The 19,781-nt window shown below is 49.2% G+C and overlaps 1 protein-coding gene across 3 annotated transcripts in view; it reads left to right on the top strand.

Annotated features, from left to right (window-relative positions):
* SAMD11 (sterile alpha motif domain containing 11) overlaps positions 1–19,781 on the top strand; it is a 159,297-nt gene that overhangs the window by 132,626 nt on the left and 6,890 nt on the right. For all 3 annotated transcript variants that reach the window (XM_028740774.2, XM_077931369.1, XM_077931368.1), the window contains 4 exons: positions 1,516–1,631; positions 3,153–3,231; positions 5,001–5,698; positions 15,835–15,959. In XM_028740774.2, the coding sequence (XP_028596607.2) occupies positions 1,516–1,631; positions 3,153–3,231; positions 5,001–5,698; positions 15,835–15,959 (1,018 nt within the window). The remainder of the gene's footprint in view (positions 1–1,515; positions 1,632–3,152; positions 3,232–5,000; positions 5,699–15,834; positions 15,960–19,781) is intronic.

The following is a 19,781-nucleotide window of genomic DNA, read 5'->3' as shown; positions in this document are numbered from 1 at the left end:
GGAACGCCAATTCCCATCAGCTCCAGCCAACATGGCAGGGATGATGGGAGCAGTCGGCTCCCCATCCTTGCTTTATGCTGTCTGGATGGGAGACTGCTCAATGCCACTGTGAACTGTTCCAGCAAACACCTGAGAATACAATACATAGAACAAATGCATGGCAGTTGAGGGGATTGTTTGGGCCATTGGGAGAAGAGCGTTGAGCTCCCTGAGTATTTGGACCAGTAAGAGAATGTCTCCTAGTCAAGACTGGTCCAAACAATATACCAAGGGAGCTTAATTCACCTGTTTTACAACAGGTGCAGTAGGATCCCTGGCCCATGTTCAGCTCTCGGCCCACCAGGGGGTCCAGTTTGGCCTGTGAGGTAATTCCCTCCCCCTTACCATACCTGCCAATCAATCAGCTGACATCAGCTGAAGGGCAGGGTTCATTCCTGCTGGGTGCTGCTCCACCACTGTGTTCATCGCAGGGAACATGCAGGCAAAGCAGACCTTCTCCCCACCTCCCAACCTATCAGTCAAATGACATCATACTGGCATTAGATGATTGGCAGGTGGGTGTCCCGCCCACCTGTCTAAGTTAGAGGAGCAGAATGATAAGATGTAGGCCACTGGGCCAAAAGAGGTTCCCCACTCCTGCTTTACAAGAAGGGTGAGAAATTTAAACTCCACTTTGTGTTTTCATATGTTTGTCCCCGCCTCTCCTGGTTAAGCTCACCAGTTCACTGTGGGTTGCTTAGCATGCCCCTGTGTTTCTGTGCTGAGCAAGGAGCATGTCAAAACTGTATAGCTTCTACAGACTTGGTCAATGCCACATCCACACCCTATATTCAAAGCACAACCATGCCACATTAAACAGCCATGGCTACAGCACCCAAATAATTCTGGGAGTTGTAGTTTGTTAGGGGTGCTGAGAGTTGTGAGGAGACCCCTGTTCGTCTCCCAGTGCTGCAGTTCTCCTAATGATTAAACCATGGGTAGGCAAACTAAGGTCTGGGGGCTGGATCCAGCCCAATTGCCTTCTAAATCCGGCCCGTGGACTGTCCGGGAATCAGCATGTTTTTACATGAGTAGAATGTGTCCTTTTATTTAAAATGCATCTCTGGGTTATTTGTGGGGCCTTCCTGGTGTTTTTCCATGAGTAGAATGTGTGCTTTTATTTAAAATGCATCTCTGAGTTATTTGTGGGGTATAGGAATTCATTCATTTCCCCCCCAAAAATATAGTCTGGTCCCCCACAAGGTCTGAGGGACAGTGAACCAGCCACCTGCTGAAAAAGTTTGTTGTCATCAGTAGTTGAACAGACAGTCCCTCTTCCCAGGGAACTCTTAAGACTGTGAAGGGAAGAGGGGCCTCTTCATAACTCAGCACCCTTAACAAACTGCAGGTCCTCCCAGGATCCTTTGAGAGAAGCCATAGCTGTTTAAAGTGATGGTGTGGATGCGGCCCAACACTCCCCCCCCCCACAAGTAAAGTGCTTAACTTCCCTCTGCTTTGTGTTGTTTTTCCCTTTAGGGAGATGTCCCATCCACCCCCTCTTCTGTCGCCTCAGAACGCTCCTCACATTGCATTAGGCCCGCACTTGAGACCCCCCTTTTTAGGGGTACCTTCGGCCTTGTGTCAGACGCCAGGTGAGTGTTCCTGTCTGTGCTGAGGATTATGCCATGCAGCAAAATGTTCAAGGAGCGAGGGAGGTATGCGGTTTTGGGGTTCTTCCTTTAGCAATGGACAAATCTGTCCATTTCAGTTTTCTCTGGCTTTGTATCCCAACTAAGCTTTAACTCAAGATGGACTTGGTTAAATCATTGGACTTAAGTCGTGGCCACTAATTTCAGTTGGTCTCCTGTTGAGTCAGACTGGCATTGGCCACAACCTTCCTTCTCCCACTTTTTTCAGTTCTAATTTCAGTCTTCCACGTCAGTTTGCAATATTTTTCTCTTTAAAAAAAAAAAGTCCTCATGAAAATTTGTCAACATTTTTGTGTGCAACTGTGCTAATTATATACACATTCTTTGTAAGTGCTTTTGCCTAGCACACACGTTTTTGTATCTATATAATATATTCATTTTCATTCAAATGTTCCCTAATATATGTGCCTTTGTGTATATTACTTGTCTGGAGAACTGCATTGCAAAAATTCAGAGAAGTACAGATTTCGAAGCACAGTTGCCTGTGTGTTGTTTTTGGAATTGTATATTAAGTAGTTTCCAATTTTCCCCTCTGTCATCCTTCATAGTCAGAAGGCATAGTGTAGAGGTGGAGTGCATGCTTTTGAATGCAAACAATCCAAGTTGCTAGCCCCTTGCATCCCCAACAGGATATTAGGGAGCAGGGCTGAGAGAGGCCTAAGAGCAGGGCTTTGAATCGTCAAAAGGCTGGATTTGAGTGCAGTGGTTCAGGGTTCTGGAGTGGGGGGAGATCAAAGACCTGTTACTATTTCTGCTGCAGGGTCTCTGTCCCTAGTGTCCTAGCCCATCCAGTCAGCATGAAAAGGAGAGCTTTTTAGCCACTGAGAAGTCGTCATCTAATCCTTTGTGCTGATTTGGAGCCAGTCAGAGTGAAAGGAGTTGAGTAAGCCAGTGAAGATTGACTCCTAGGGTCATTCTGGAGAAGGCACATCGGAAGAACACCAGGGAATTGTTGTTCAGTATGCTCCAAAGTAGGGTTTCCCAGATTTGGGTCTTTAGCTGTTTTCGGACTACAATTAACATCATGCCTGACCCCTGGTCCTGCTAGCTAGGGATGATGGGAATTGTAGTCCAAAAACAAGTGGAGACACAAGTTTGGGAAACTTCTCCGAAGCTAAGCAGTTGGGGACACTGCAAACAAGGGGCTTCTGTTTCAAGGGAAGGGTGAGCAAATTTTATTATGTGAAATGGAACTTTGGGGGAAACACAATTCAAGTCACTCTGAAAGAAGTTATTGGAACACTCCAAATCATTTGGCCATGTATATGCACAGAAAATAATAGATCTAGCTGAACTGCAGCAGAAGGGGATCAGCATTAGTTGTTGCAATGCACCCCTAATTATTATTATTATTATTGATTGACTATTGTGAAGGGATGGTACACTTCTGAAATTAACACTACCGTAGTATTTCTGAACAACCATGCATTTGTGTTAACCTCCGGATCTTTCCCCTCCCCACAGGTTACGGGTTTCTACAGCCAGCCCAAGCGGAAATGTTTGCACGACAACAAGAGATGCTGAGGAAGCAGAACCTTGCCAGGTTAGAAGCACACAGTTGATGGAGATGGGCCCCAGCTCAGTGGGAGAGCATCTCTACGTGTAGATGGTCCCAAGTTTAATCCCTGGTATCTCCAGGTTGGGTCAGGAGAGACACCTGCCTGGAGAGCTGCTACCAGTCGGTGTAGACAGTACTGAGTTAAACGGGCCAATGGCCTGACTTAGGTGTCGGAAGGGAAGGGTTGTAGTTCAGTGGTAGATCAGTTGTTTTGTATGCAGAAGGGTCAAGCCCTGGCAATTCCATGTATGGCTGAAAAGCACCCCCTTCCTGGTACCCAGGAGAGCCACTGCCGGTCAGTGTAGACAGTAAGTGGACCAAGGATCTGACTCTGTGTAAGACAGCTTTTGGGGGGGGGGGGGAGAAGAAGGAGGCCCACTCCCTTTCTTCTAGCTCAGGGGTAGGCAACATAAGGCCTGGGGGCCGGATGCGGCCCAATTTCCTTCTCAATCCAGCCCGTGAATCAGTGTGTTTTTACATGAGTAGAATGTGTCCTTTTATTTAAAATGCATCTCTGGGTTATTTGTGGGGCATAGGAATTTGTTCATTCCCCCCCCAAAAAAAATATAGTCTGGCCCACCACATGGTCTGAGGGATGGTGGACCGGCCCATGGCTGAAAAAGGTTGCTGACCCCTATTCTAGCTAGAGCTGTGGGAGGCGGGGGCCTTGGCCATGAATTTATCCCTGATCTCCCATGCATATCCTTTGAGAAGGAGAGATTAGCTGGTACGCTTCATTGAGCCAAAGAGTTGGAGGCCGTGCCAGACACGTTCATCATCGTTCCCTTCCAAGGGCTCTCTCCCGGAAAACCTCCCTTCCCCTTAAGGGCGAGAGATGGGAGGCTGGGGAATCTCCCTGGGATGTGGGAGTTTTGGAAAGCGTTGCAATTTGCCCGGCAGTGCCCCCCCCCTTGTTTTTCCCAGGTTAGACTCCAGCTTCCCCTTTCCAATTGGAAGCAGGGAGAGGGGAAGCAGAACTGCCTGGGTGATGCAAGGATGTCGGGGTGGAAAAATATTGCCGGAAAGGGAGATGGAGAAAACTTGCTTCCAAGGGTTGATAGACCCATTGAAAATAATGGATGTGACTCAGTTGCGCCCATTAATTTCAGTTGGTCTGCTCTGAGTTGATACACCCAATACGCATTGCTGAACCACTGCTATTGGTTTTGTGTTCTGCTGTTTGTTGTCTACCGCCTTTCATCCGAAGAATGCAGGGTAGACCGCAACATAAAAATACAAGTGAGAACACAAAATACATAATAAAACAAAAACAAACCAATAACACCCCCCCCCCAAACACATTTAAAAAGCCATAGAATGTTAATCAGCCAAAGACCTGGTTTTTGCCTGGCGCCTGAAAAGATGTTCCGAAGGCGCCAGGCAAGCCTCCCTGGAGGGAACATTCCACAAATGGGGAGCCACTGCAGAAAAGGCCCCGATTCTTGTGTTGCCAACTGCCGGACCGGTCATGGAGGAGGCACATGAAGAAGGGCCTCAGATGATGTAGTGCTTTGAGTTTGTGCAAGTATCACATTCCATTTGTATTCAGATGGGTTTCCCCCCCTCCCCTCAACAGCCCTGCGAGGTAGATCACTTTCACACCCCATTTTAATTGTGGGACACTGCAATTTGGAGACGAGGGGGTAGTTTACCCACAGCTGCAAGGCGGGTCTGTGGCAGAGAGGTAGGACTCTGGCCCTGAGCCTCTCAATTCCTCCCAAACCCATCTCACCCATTTGCCTTCATCCATTTAGGCTTGAGATGTCAGCGGAGATCATCCGCCAGAAGGAGTTGGAGAACCTCCACCGCCAGCGGCTCCTGGCCAGCGACCCGATGAGCTTGCACCCGGGCCTGCCACCGGACCACCCAGCCCTGCGCAACGTCCACGACATTCCTGAGGGGCACCCGCTCCGCGACGAGCTCTCGCGGAGGAACGCCATGTTGGTACTCCGCCATAATAACACCCCACTCCTGTCGCTCAACCATGGGGTCCCCAGCGCCTCCACCACTCCGCCCAAGGAACAAGGAAGTCGGAGGGGGAGCCGGAAGTCCACACACCACCGGGCTGAGGCGCCTGGCCAGAGTGAATCCAAAGAGCTGTCCGAGAGCCGCCCCCCTGACGGCAACGACGAGGAGATGAAGGACTCTGAGAGCGACGCCGACGTGAGCGAGGAGAAGCTGGACAGCACAAAGGCCGAGAGCAGCAGCCTGGCTGGCGAGCTGAAGGAATGCAAAGAAGCAGCGAAAGCCTGCGATGGCGCCAAGGAACTGGGTGATTTATCTGCCAGCCAGAGCGCCCCCTGCAGCTCCTCCAGCGCCGAGTCGCCCAGCCACCTCCTTGGCCCAGTCATCAACAAAACCGAGGCAAAATACCTCCCACCGGCCTCACTCCCACCTCCGCAGCCGCTGCCATTTGGCTTTCCGTACACCATGAGCCCCTATTTCCACACAGGTAGGTGGCGGCGACGGTTGTCTGTGGAATTGGTACTTTAAGAACGCAAGCAGACGTTGGGAGCGTGCAGAATTTTCAGGCGGAGTGTGCCTTCGTTTGCAGAGTTTGGTTCACAGCCATACCATGTGCTGAAAGCATTTGCACTCCTTTAAAATTCATGACTCCCCTTACAGAATCCTGGGAACTGTAGTCTGATAAAGGTGCTGAGCTTCACTGACTTCCCAATTCCCAACACCATTAATAAACTACAGTTCCCAGAATCGTCCGTAGTTGCTAAAAGTGGCACAACAATGCTTTAAATATATTGTGTGGATATGGCCTTGGATTCTGGATTTGGAGGGGGCGCTGTGGAGAACCCCTTCTCTCTCCCTTCTTTTAACATGACAACACCCACCAGCCCAGTATTTCCACTTTCTTAAAGAGTCTTTGACTACACATAAGCTGTGGTTCTGCTCTGGCCAAGAAAGGTGATCTGATACACGTTTAAAGAGGAGCAGGCCTCTCTTTCCTTCTGATTTGTTTGGTTATAAGAACCTTTTTTCTCATACAGTATTACTGTTGTGTTTCTTTTCTTTTCTTGTTATTGTTTAATTGTTTCTGATGGTGGCATTGTGACATATTTGGGCTCTGTAAATCCTGCCTTTTACTTGTATGGCTGTGTTTTTAATTCATGGAGGATACGTCTATCAATGGCTACCAGCAGTAATGGCTCTAAATACCAGTTGCTGGAAACCGCAGGTGCGGCGAAAGTGCTCTTGCACTTGGGTTCTGCTTGCAGGCTTCCCACAATGCACCTCCAGTTGCCCACTATGAGAACAGGAAGCTGGAGTAGATGGGCCTTTGGCCTGACCCAGGAGGGCTCTTCTTACGTTTTAGGGTTTTTTTATTTGGTTGTTCTTAATGGCTTTTTAATGTAAGTCCCTTTGGGTCACTCTGTAAGAAAAGGGACAAAAAAATAACAACAGCAATGAGCTTCCCAGGCCTTTTGAACAGGCTGACTTCTACCCAATTCTACACCCTCCTATCTGTGAGGTGCTAAAAAGTGTTGTTAAATGTTATAATTTATTTAATATGTGCTGATTTTTGTACTGGGCAGGAGGGAGGCGATTTGTATCTTTTGCTGGTGGGGGAGAGATACCTTGGGCCGGCTTTGTGACCCTAAACATCTCTGGATATATTTCAGGACCTAGCTGAGTTGAGTTGAGTTGGTATTTGTATTCCGCTTTTCTAACAACAAATGTTGAAAGCTGCTCACAGTAGCATTTAAAACAAAAAACACTGCAAACACTGTAATATCAAACACAATAGCATATAAAGCAAACAACAGCAAATTCATCAATGCAATGAATACCGTTCAGTAATGTATAAAGCTGCCTTATATTGAGCCAAACCCTTGGTCCATCTATCTCAGTGTTGCCTATACTGACTGGCAGCAGCTCTCATGATTTCAGGCAGGAGACCTTCTTAACCCTACCTGGAGATGGCAGGGACTGAACCAGGGGCCTGGTGCATGCAAGGCAGATGCTCTGGCCGCTGGGCTTACAGCCCTTTTGTTACAGAATCCCCCCTAATGTCCGCTGTTGTTTGTGTGTGCATCCAGCTCTAGTTGATGCTTGGCAGGTGAGGTGTGGTTGAGTGGGTTGCAATGCGATTTCATTGCCCTTTTGGTCTTGCAAGGTCAGCCTGGCCTTGCTTGGAAAACCCTCCTCCAGGACAGGTGTTGATAAATTGCTGGGCAGGCGACAAGAGAATGACCTGCAAAAATGATTATGGGCTTTTCAGGATTTGGAAAGGAATAGGTAAAGGTTCACAAGGCATGACATAAGTATAGTTGAGCTGGATTTGGGGGGCACCTTTTTAGTCCTATCAGAATGTTTCTTAACCATCTCATTGTTTGTACCCATGGTATTTTGTGTGCACAATTGCCTTTGGAACTTTCCCCTGGAGTAAGGAGCACTTGTAAATCTCCCAGGCATGGGCGTTCCCATGTTTCAGAGTGCACATATTGTCTTCTTAATGGCAGCTGTTCTGGCATAGGTTGATGAGAGTTGTAGTCCGAAACAGCTGGAGGGCACCAGATTGGGGAATGCCATTTCATGTGAATGAGTGCCGCCATAACGCGAGCTGAAACTTTCAGGCTTGTTTTCGAAGCCTCTGCTTTTCCTTCCTCCTGTTTGCAACCTAGCATGTTCAGCCAGGGAAAGAAAGAGGGAACATGAACTGAAGTGGGTTGGTGGGGGAGGGGGAGGAGGGAGCTGCTTTGGGGAGAAGAGATGGAGGCTATGCAAGCCACTTGGGTGATGGAGCCGTCCTCCTTTCAAGAGGTGCTCATCGGGTCAAGGCAAGCCCGCCAGCACTCGCCACCAAAGGCGGGGCAGAAAGGAGTGATTTCTTCCTGACAGATGGTTGGGTGTGATGGAATATCCCCAGCCACCTCAACAGATGAGGCGGCTTGGCAAGAGCATTTCCTTACTGGCTGATTAAAAGGGAAATGTGGGTTTTTAAGAGCGTGCAGAGCAGGGCATGGGTCCCAGATGGGTAGGGGCGAGTGAGAGGAGGTGCTTCTCCAAGCCCTGATGTAGCTTTTTCTCGGCCATATCAGTTCCTGTAACCCCTCCACTGTGTTTTCAAAGCATGTTTCAGCTGGGGGGCTTTGAATGCCTATTTGTGATTTGGGCGTTCCTGGTTTCTCCGTTTTGGTGTACCACGAGGTTAGTGGAGCTGGGACATAGGGCAAGAAAAAAACTGCTGCTAGAACTGTAGCTCAGTCTGATGTCCACACCACGCATTTAAAGCACATTACTCCCCCCCCCCCAAAAAAAAAACACCCGTCAAGGGTGCTGGAAATTGTATTTCTGTGAGTACTAAGCTATAATTCCCAGAATTCTTTGGAGGAAGCCATGCACTTTAAATGTATGGTGTGGAGAGAGAAAAACAGCATGGTAATTGTTACTAGGGCAGAGCTTGGGCTCATTCATGGACACTTGTTTCCTCAACATTCCTATATATTTTCACAGCACCCATGTGAGGTAGGTTATGCTGGGCCAAGCTGGGAAGTGCAAAAAAACAGTGATGGGTTAAGTGACGGAAAACTGAAATGGCACATAGAATCATAGTCCAATCCCCTGCATTGCAGGAATCTCCACTAAAGCATCCATGACACATGGCCATCCAACCTCTGCTTTAAAAAACTTAAGAAAGGAGAATCCACCACCTCTTATGGGAGTCTATTCTACTGTCCAGCAGCTCTTGCCGTCAGAAAGATGGGCCTGATGTTTAGTCAGAATCTCCTGTCTTGTAACTTGAATCCATTGGTTCGAGTCCTGGCCTCTGGAGTAGGAGAAAACAAGCTTGCTCCATCTTCCATGTGACACCCCTTAAGGCAGGCTTCCTCAACCTCGGCCCTCCAGATGTTTTTTGGCCTACAACTCCCATGATCCCTAGCTAGCAGGACCAGTGGTCAGGGATGATGGGAATTGTAGTCTCAAAACATCTGGAGGGCCAAGGTTGAGGAAGCCTGCCTGAAGGTGTTTGAAGATGGCTGTCGTGCACAGAGTATTTTATTTTCAGCAAAATGGTTTTTGTGTTTGTTCTGGTGAGAGTTACAATGAAACTTTGCATGCTCAGAAGTTTTGGGGGTTTTTCATCATAACAAAACCTAATATCGTAATAAATTGATAAGGTTTGCACCCACCATGCCTCAAGAGCACACCCACTGAAATTAATGGACATAACTAGCTTTGGTCCATTAATTTCAGAAAGTCTTAAGCTTAGTAGGGCTCATCTAGATAGAATTTTTAAAAAGATGCCGCAAGACTAATTTTGTGATACTTTATTTGATGTGTTGCTTTGGGGGAGGGGAATAATAGAATCATAGAATTTTAGAGTTGGAAGGGACCTTGGGGGACATCTAGTCCCACCCCCTGCAATGCAATAAGGAAGAGGTTCCTTATTTTGGGCCCCCAAAGCACTTTCATCCAGCCTTGCTCCTTGGGCCTATTCCTTCACTCTTGATTCTCTACATTTCCCTGAATCTGCCGCTGTGTCCATTGAAAAAGGTTTGTGCACAGGGTGGTAAGGCAGTTTTATCACCGGTGGACATGCAAGCCAACTCTTCTTGGGGAGGCAGAGCAGAGATGCAGTATCTTCAGGTTGGGCTGGGAGAGATCTGTGTCTGAAACCCTGGAGAGCCGCTGCCAGTCAGTGTAGACAGAACTGTTCTAGGCAGACCGAGGGTCTGACTCGGTAGAAAGCTGCTTTCTGTGTTCATAATGATGCATTCCCCAAGAGACAACGTACGCGTGTGAGTCGTGTGTGTGTGTGTGTGTACACACAGCCTTGCCTTTGTGCCGGGGATGAAAGCTAGATAATGCAAGCAGGAAGATCCAGATAGCGGCTGACGGGAAGATGGAGGGCAGAAAGGGGAAAGGGTAGAGATTTAATATCCGCAAATGATCCAGGAGGCTCTGAATGAGGCTGGCTGCTTTCCAGGGAGGGGGAACAGTGGTGGTGTTGGAGCAGGCTGGGGGGGGGGGGGACAAGCCAGGGGGAGGAGGCTGGCTCCTCCGGCACTTTGGAGGCGCAGAGCCATTTTCTATCCCCAGTGACAGAAAATTATCGACACGGCAGTCGATTGCCGGGTCAATTCCCCAAGCTGCCTTATGAAAACCCCAGCCGCTGCCAAAATGACCTCATCTCGTTTCAGCCGCGCACCTCTTCTCTCATACACTGCCCCCCCTCGCCCACTTGCCCGCCGGCCGGCCCCGTCCTCTGGAAAAGGTGAAGGATGGAGCCAGCAAGCAGCTAAAATCTTCCTATCGATCTGCAGTCTGGAGAGCAATTAACGCCAGCCTTCCGGGGCCGTTCGGTGACCTCTCCCGGCTCTCGGCAGGGCAGGGGAAGAAATAACAAGATGGATTAAGCCCCCGTCCCGGCTCTCTGTGTGGGTCAGTGGCATGGGCCCCATGCGGGGGGCGGGGGGAGAGAAAGGTGCCTGGTCTTTAAGGCTTGTTTGGCCTCTTGGACCCACATTGGTGGGAAAGGACAGGAATTCCGCGACCTTGCGGAAATGAGCAGTCCTTTGCTAGGGGCCGGTGTGGGCCCCACCTCCAAAGCAGTGGTGGCTGGTGGTATGTGGGGTGGAAGGCCAGGCACCCTGAAGTAGGTGGAGCCAGAGCCAATGACAGGCAGAGAAGACTCATTCTAGTTTTGTTCTCCTCTTCCCTGCTGAGTCCACCACCACCCGCAAGAAGGCAGGCAAGTGGGGCCGCTGGCTGAGGGTAGACTGAATTTGGTGGGGCAGCATCCCACTTGCCTTAATGAGCCATCCTTTGCAGGGTAATCACTCTTGCTCCCTTATAACCTGACCCTGCATGGCAAGCAGTTCCCATGATCCATTATAAGCCCCTTGACCCACACAACTATTAACATAGCTTGAATTCTAGCCAGTATTAGCAACGGCATGAGCTGTAGCTCAGTGCTAAGAACATCTGCTTCGCATGCAGAAGGTCCCAGGTTCCATCCCTGGGTAGGTCTGGGCATGTCCCTTGCTTGAAACCCCAGAGAGCCACTGCCAGTCAGGGTAGGCAATACTGAGCTCGATGGACCAGCTGCCAGAATAGGCAGCATCCTATCTTGCTACATCTTCAGGGAAGAACTGTGGCAAAAGGTTCCAGGTTCAATCTCCAGCATCTTCAGGTAGGACTGGGAGAGATTCTCTGCCTGGAACCCTGGATAGCAGCTGCCAGTCAGTGTAGAAAATGCTGGACCAGTGGCCTGACTCTTATAAGGCAGCTCCCTCTCTTCCTATGTGCTAATTGCTGGGGATGGCGAGTGGGAGAGGGCAATGGATTTTGCTCAGGTCCACTGTGGGAAACCAGTTGCCGGTCTGCGGCCAGTGTCTATGGTCTAGCAGGGCCCTTCCTGTGTTCTCCGCATCTTGTGGGGCCAGAGAGAGATGCTTTGAAACTTCTTGCTTCTGCCCGCACATACTGGCATCCCTTGAGAGAACCGGGCGTGAGAGCTGTGTGGAATTAATTAACGAAGCTGTTCAAAGGAGTCCTCTGAGCCCAAATCCTGGGAAGCTGAGGGTGAAGCATGTGAGACGAAAGGGAGAGAAGACGTCAGCGGGGAGTTGCCTTGCCTCTCTCCTTGTGGGCAGTGGTGCTGATTTGGCCCAGAGGCCGAGAGCAGGAAAAGGGGCAGAGGCAAGGAGGTGGGCCCGTTCAAGGTGCCAATGCCAACCCCCTCCCCAGTTAAAATCAGGAGCCTGACCTGATGGGAATAGAATAATCACCTCTTTATTTGGAGAATGCAAAGGGCAGGCTTCCAGGTGCCTTTCCACTGTTTTGGACCACGACTCTCATCCACAGCTCAGTGATACAGCATCTGTTTGCATGCAGAAGACCCCAGGTTCGCTGCCAGTCAGTGTACGCTGCAAAGAGTTAAGATAGACCAATGGCCTGTCTCAGTAAAAGGCAGCTTCCTATGCTTCTGTGTCTTAAGGGACAGGCCACAGCGCAATGGCAGACAGTCTGCGTTGTGTACAGAAGGTCCCAGCTTCACTCCCTAGCAGCTCCAGGTGAGACATCCCTTGCCTAAAACCCTGGCAAGCCCCTACCAGCCAGTGTAGACCGTACCAAACTACATAGACAAAATGATTTGATTTGCAGCTTCCTGTGTTCCTAGTAGTTTTCGTCCAAAGCAGCTGGAGGGCACGAGGTTGAGTAAGAATTTGGGCTTTAAAGCACCAAACCAGCAAGCCTTCTCAGTATCCCTGGCTATACCCCCGCCCCACGGGCATGGGTCAGTTGTTCCTATTTAACTGGAGTCTGTGAGAGGAGAGTGGTGAAAGGGGGAGTTTGAGAGAGGGTTGGTCAGCTGAACCAGGCGTATTTTGTGGGTCTCTGCATGCTGCGGCTGTTTGTCCTCACAGAGCTTTGACCAGTTCTTGTTTATTTTGGCAAAATCAGGCATCTCCTCTTTCTTGGCCCCCCCCTCCAGTAACTGCCAATAAATCACTCTGTCTCTCCCCCCCCCCCCGTCCTTCAGCTCAAATTTTTTTACGCCAGCAGACATTCTCTCCGTGTGTTTTCCTGGTGACTGCGAAAGGGAGGATGAACTGTCTTGAGATAAATATTTTGGCAGGGTCTGTGTTTGTGTGGCTGTGTGGAAAATACTTGTGGATTCTTACAGGCGAGCTCAGGGGAGAGTTGGCACACACAAAAAAAATGTGTTGGGGAGTGCCTCTTCCTCAAGAAGAAGAAGAAGAAATATTTTCCTTCATGGCAAATGAAAGAATTTGAATCACTTGCCACGGGCACCTGATGTCAGGAAGCTGCTTAATCCATTGGTCTATCGGATCTCCGTCTACACTGACTGGCAGCAGCTATCCAGAATTTCAAACTGCGACTCTTTCCCAGCTGAGGGGAAGAGGAGGATGCCTGATGGGAATCTGCATGAGTTGCTGTTCTGAGCATGATTCCTCCTAGTCTGCCCTTCGTCCAGTTCTGGGAGCTACACTGAGGTGCCGCCAGAACTCTATAACTGTCCAGGCTAGAAGTGCTCTTCCCTCTGAACCTTTATGTACAGAGTTTATTTGACATAGGTTATGCGGAGGTTAGATTACATCCAGATACTTCCTCATCGCTTCTGTAACCACAAACCTCTGCCTTGTGGAGGTGTTTCTAAGTGTATTTGTTGCCCTGGGGCAACACTACTTTCTCCAAATAGTTAGGCAAACCTGGTTTATTCCTGATCCCTCCCACAAAATGCTGACTAGACCAGAGGCAACCTGGACTGGGGAGAAGTTATTTTGGCAAAGTCTTGCTTGCTTGTGCTCAGTGCAGGAGCTGTCCTAGTATGTTTAACCTGCCCATTGGCGGTCAATGGGTGCTGGAAGTAGTGGTGGGAGAAGAAAGGGAGGCCAACAGTAGGCGGAGCCAGAGCCAATGATAGGCGGAGCCAGAGCTTGTGCTTTGCCATTGAATGCTTTCTCTGTGTCTTGAGCAAAACCAGTTTTTCTATCAGGCTTGGTTAAAAAGTTGGCAACAGAAGCCAGCCCTGAAATTGGAGGCTGGAAAAGCCCCTCTGGAAAACAGCTTCTGGTCCCATGAAAGAGCTGGATCAGAGCACTACCCTATTTTTCCTTTGGGTCCAGAGCGATGCCCCCGTTGCAGAGCCAAAGCGCTGAGGTTCAAGCTGCCCAGCCGAGTAGAGAGGAGGAGGCTCTCCTCCGTTCCCATCTACTCGGCCGAGCTGCTATCCTTGGCCGGCCTCTGGAAGGAGGAAGTGCATCATTTGGAACCAGTTGGCTGTTACTGCCAGATCCCTTCGGAGACGCTTGCTTCTCCGGCTGCAGATGGAGGCGTCTCGCCGGAGCCTTAGCTGTGCCTGGAATAATTGAGTTCAATTCCACTTCCTCTATTTACCAAGTCAGCGCCGCGCTCTTTCAAATGGGTGGGTGGTGGGGAGGGGGAGGGAGGGAGAGAGAGAGGAAGAAAGAGAGAAAGATCTCCAATGTTTGGCAAAAACAGCTTCAGGTCTGAAAAAAAACGCAAGTCTCTCGGATTAGGAGATTACTAAAGAGGTGAATGTCTGCCTTCACTTAGGCTGCATACACACCATACATTTAAAGCGTATCCCATCCCCAAAAGAATCCTGGGAGCTGTAGTTTACCCCCTCACCAATCTACAATTCCCAGCACCCTTAATGAACTACAGGTGCCAGTATTAATGCAGTGGGTGAGATGTTCCTTAACTGTATGGTTTGTACGCAGCTGAAAATCAAGGGTGGCTCATAACCTGTGGGCCCTCTGGTTGTTGGACTCTAGTTCCTATCACCTCTGACCATTGGCCTGGCTGGTTGGGGCTGATGGGAGTGGGAGTCCAGCATCTGGAGGGCCACTGGTTCCCCATCCCTTCTCTTAATTCATCTTAGGGCAGTATACAGACTTTTGAATTTCACAGGCATTCACGTTTCACTAGCAAGAGTTCTGTCAAATGTGGAAGATTTCACAGTTTGTTTGTTTTTTTTAAAAAAAATATTTTATTAAGGATTTTCTTGTTTTACAGAAGTAAGTGTAATGCCTCGTATTTCCCCCCCCCCCCCATGTAACATTTTTACAAATCCGTTTCATTTGTTGAGGCATTAGGGGGAAGACTTCACAGTTTTATAAATAAGTTGATTCAGTGTTAGCTGTTGGGTCCTCCTCAAGTGTTGTTGACACTGACTGGCAGTGGCTCTCTGAAGGTTTCAGACGGGGTCTTTCCCAGTCCTACCTGGAGATAACAAGTGATTGAACCCAGGACCGTCTGCATGAACAGTGGGTGCGCTTATCACTAAGCCATGCGACTGGCATTGCAGTTTTCTGTGATAACAAGCTGCCTGACAGCAGGTAGCATTTCCATCCCTCTACCAGTGAGCTCTTCAACCTGCTCCCTAAAAGGAAGGGGGCTGCCTGTTGTGTCTCTGCATGAGTTTCTGTTTTGAGTGTGCCTTCTTCTCAGGTCCTGTCCCTAGCATCTCCAGGTAGTACTGGGAGAGAGATTCCCAGAAATCCCAGAAAGCCACTTCTAATCAGTGTAGACAATATTCAGCTGGATGGACCCAGTGGCCTGACTCAGTATAATGCAGTTTCCCATGTTCCTGAAAAGCTGCCACTTCCTTCAACTCCTTTGTTGTCCTGAGCACATACTTAGAGGTGGTCAGAGACCTTTGCTGGCTGGCTTTATTGGGAGCTGTTGATGTTGCTTTTCAGTTTGCAGCCCTTGCTGGATTATACCCCCCCCCCCCACTCCCCTCCCTTGTCTGCAGCTGAAGAAAATTAAGCACATTGAAGACATTAGTTGGAAATGTGTCATCCCCCCCCCCCAGCCCCGCTGTCATTCTCTTGGCTTCCCCACCCTCGGGGCTAGGAATCTCCGGGAGGCCTCGGCGGGCAAATTGACCCTGCCTGGTGTTTTAATTGACAGTTCATTAAAGATGGATGTGTGGCTGGAGGAAAATAATGCAATGGGCAGCAAGGGAGGCCTGGCAGCAGTGTGGCTGTCCGTGTGGGACTTGCGTGATTTATGTTTCCTCTGCCCCCCCCCCGCCCCAATTTCCCAACTCTCTAAAAACCTTCTCCCCCATTCCAGGCAGCATGGGAGGTCTCTTCTTGGATGGTGAAGACAGCCCAGCGCTGGAGGACGTCAGCAAGTGGACGGTGGAGGACGTCTGCAGTTTCGTGGGCGGTTTGTCCGGCTGTGCCGAGTACACTCAGGTAAACTCCCAATTATTCAGGAGGGAAGGGGAAAACCTGGGGCTTTGGGTTCTTACTTTCTCTGCAAATCAACAAGGCTAAGAGTTGCTTTCAGATTCCTGGAGGGCTGCGCTGTTCCCTGTTTGCTTGCTTGCTTGCTTGCTTGCTTGCTTGCTTGCTTGCTTGCTTTAATTCTGCATCCTAACAAACTGAATTCTGCAAGCTGAATAAATTATTCAAAATTTATTCTGCTGATCCCAGTCATGGGGCACTAAAGCGTCCACCCCACCCCCAGCTACTGGAAATCTTGTCTCAGCGCCTCTGGCTTTCTGAGGTTTTGCCAGGCCTTGCCTCCGCCTCATAAGGTCTAGAAACTTATGGGATCTTTGAAAAAACATTTCTTCTTTTCTAATAAAAAAGTATATATCTCAAGAAGCTGAATACAGCACTCAGTACCACAACTGTCTGCACTTCTTCGTGTCTTTGTAAGTCTACTGTGGCTTGTCTGCAGAGGCTTGGTCATGCCCATCCATGTTCCCTAAATACCAGTAAGTAAATACTGCCTGCCACTGCTGACTACACAATCCTATATGTGTTTACATGGAAGTAAGCCACACCGTGTTCAAGAGCGCTTTCTCTCAAGTACATATGCAAAGGATTGCACACTAAAGCCCTGTTGTATACTCCGGTATTACCATTATAAGAACAAAGGAAGCTGCCCTATACTGAGTCAGACTTTTGGTCTATATAGCTTAGTATTGTCTACACTGACTGGCAGTAGCTCTCTGGGATTTCAAATGGAGGATATTCCCAACCCCCCTAACAGGTATTGGGGTTGTAATTTAACATAATTTATCCTCATTAATCCATACAAATTATCCAAATGTCCAGCATACAGTTACCCCAGAGACAGCGCAAAAATTGTTTCATCTGTCACAGGGAAGAATATCGTTCAAACTATCCTCTACAGGATAGCCACACCTTCAAAGATGGGGGGGGGGGGGAGGTTTCATTGTTAAGACCGCTGTATCCAAATAATATTTAAATAAATAAATGTTAAATAAAAGGTTGTTAATAAAAAGTAAAATAAATAAATAAAAACAACAACAAATGATAAATATTTAAATAAATGATAAAATAGCAATAATTCTTTGCGTGCAGAAGGTTTTTAAATCTACGGTTGTTATTTACATCCTGGGGTTTTTGACGATTTCCCCCTGATAATTGTGTGCAAGCAGCTTGGAGGTCTGAGCTGTAGAACTTAAAATTGCTGGTTAACCCTGTGCATTGAGCGGGGAGGAAGGTGGGTGGGGGAATAACCCCCAAGGCAAGAGGCCCTTCTGGAACATCCATCACTGCCAGGCGGGGATCATGAAGTGGCTCAGTGTGAGGCCTCCGGTCAGGATACAAAAACCCCGTCTGTTCGTTCGGCACCAGAGTCAGCCAAGGCCTCTTTCTTATAAACACTCCATTGAGAGAGAGAATATCAGCTTCAGGGGAAGGGATCCTGAGATGTCTCAGAAAAGTGCAACGAGAAGGTGGCTGTATACTTGGAATAGAGAGAGAACCTGCTCAACAGGGAGGGGAGGGCCAGAGCTGAGTGGCAGAGCATCTGATTTGCAAGCAGAAGGCCCCGGGTTCAATCCTTGGCGTCTCCAGCTAGGGCTGTCTGAAATCCTGGAGTCCCAGTTGGTATCGATGCTACTGAGCTTGATGGACCAATTTGGTCCCATGACTCTGTACAAGGCAGCTTCCAGGGCCCCTATGAGGCACATGCCCTGCAGGCAGAAGGTCCCGGGCTTGATCCCCAGCATCTTCAGGGAGCTCTGGAGAAGAGCCTTGCCGAAAACCTGGAGAGCAGCTGCCAGTCAGCATGAGCATCAGCCTGTGATCTGACTTGGTACAAGGCAGCTTCCTATGATCCTATGGAAGCCAACAAGGCCCTTCGGGGAAAGGAGCGCTTTGCAGGCAGGAGGCTCCGATCCTGGCATCTCCAGGTAGGGCTCAGGGTATCCCTTCTTGAAACCCTGGAGTTCAGGTGCACTTTAGAGACCAAGGCGGCTTCCTTTGTTCCAGTGTGCCATCTTCCCCTTCCAAGAAAGAGTCCCACAAAGCAGGGCTAAGAAGGAGGAACCGGTCAAACCTGTTTAATGCTTCTAACCTGAATCAAATACGTCACCTTTATTAATACTATTATCATACGTTTCTAAGTGTCCTAAGCAAAATGTAACAATAAGAACTAAGTCTATTACTCTTAGACCAATTAAAGTGTTTGGACCTAAGTTAGCCACAGCATCGATGGGTCTACTCTTGAGTAGGATGAGCACTGGGCTATAGCCCAGTGTTTATTTCGTTTTTCAAACCACCTCCCACGAGGCACCCCAAAACGTGCCTCTTTAAGCACAGCCGGCTCTCTCACCTGCCAGTGAAAGGAGGAGGCCTCGCTGTGGGTCTCAGGCCCCCTGCTTTCCAAATAATTTGCCCACCCCCTCAGGGGAGGCCGTGACGCCCTTTCTGCTCACAGGGTTGTCGTTTTTTCCTGTCTCTTTCTGGGTGGCAGGCGGGTGGTGCATTTTCAAGGCAGGGCCTGCCCCCTGCTCCCCCCCCCCCCCCGCCGCCACCCTCTCGCACACTGTGCAAGTGCTAATCCCCTCATGACACGCTTCATTAAAGCCCCCTCTAAGGCTGGGGCTTCTGCAGGGCGGCAGCTGTGGCAGCTGGCTTGGGGGGGGGGTCAGAGGCACGAATGGGATGGAGAGGGTGAGAATTGGCGGGAGATGCAGAAGGCTCTGTGTAGGTGGGACTGCCATATATTACTATTATGACATTTCTATAGCATCTTACAGTGAAATGTCGCCCCGAATGAAACCCTGGAGATCTGCTTGCCAGTCATTGCTGAGTTATACAGACTGGTGGGCTGTTCTGATCTAGAGCATCAAGTGCATACTGCATACTGGACCAGGGCTGTCCTAGAATGGACCGCCTCCAATACAGGCATCTGATCGAACCCTGGCATGTTGCCCATGCTGGCTCTCAGATGCAACCTAAAACTAGGGTTGCCTTAATATAAATGAACATGTCATTAGCTAGGCATAAGTATTATTGCCGATAGTGGATGCAGTATGTAGAAAGCTAAGCAGGCACAAGGCAAATGCTCTACCACTGAGACACGGTCCTTCCCTTCCCATCAAAATGGTCTTGAGCTTGGCCTAGCACCTTCCTCTCTGTCCTATTCTAAAAACTGCAACTTTTCTTTGTTCCTTCTCTTTCTGTCTCTCTCTGACACACACATCCCTCCCTAGTTTGCTTTGTCCCTTCAGTCAGATGGCAGTGGGTTGACTCACCTTTGCCAAAATGGCTCCCATCTTCCAGCTATTTCCTAGCTTTTCTGGGCCATTTATTTGTACTTTCAAAGACGTGTACTTTCATCACTAAGGAACTTCAAGCAGCCCCCCCCCCCAAACCCTTAACTTTCTCCAGTCCAAAACCCAGACTCCTCCAGAGCACCCCTAGTGCAGAATAGAGTTGTGGCAACACTCTAAAAGGCCCTCCCCGCTGTTTTTCTCCTCTCTTGCAAGAATCACTTGGAAGCCATCCGTGTGCTTTTGTGCCAGCAGCACCTACTGGCATGGGCAGGACAAGCATGCCCTCTCAGCTCCCGGCCTTGTGCTTCCTCCATGCTGAACAAGGCAGCAAGCAGGGTTGCTGAGAGTTCTTCCAACCTTCACCAGCCACCCCAGAGCTCCCTGTGAAGAGAGTTGCACTTTCACAGTGGTGCTTTCCAGGCAGCCTAATCCAGAAAAATACAACCCCCCCCCCACCCTATTAACAAGGTCTCTTGAG

The sequence above is a fragment of the Podarcis muralis genome, chromosome 7 (assembly GCF_964188315.1).
Source record: "Podarcis muralis chromosome 7, rPodMur119.hap1.1, whole genome shotgun sequence".
NCBI classification, from domain to species: domain Eukaryota; kingdom Metazoa; phylum Chordata; class Lepidosauria; order Squamata; family Lacertidae; genus Podarcis; species Podarcis muralis.
This window is presented reverse-complemented; position numbering and strand designations above follow the sequence as displayed.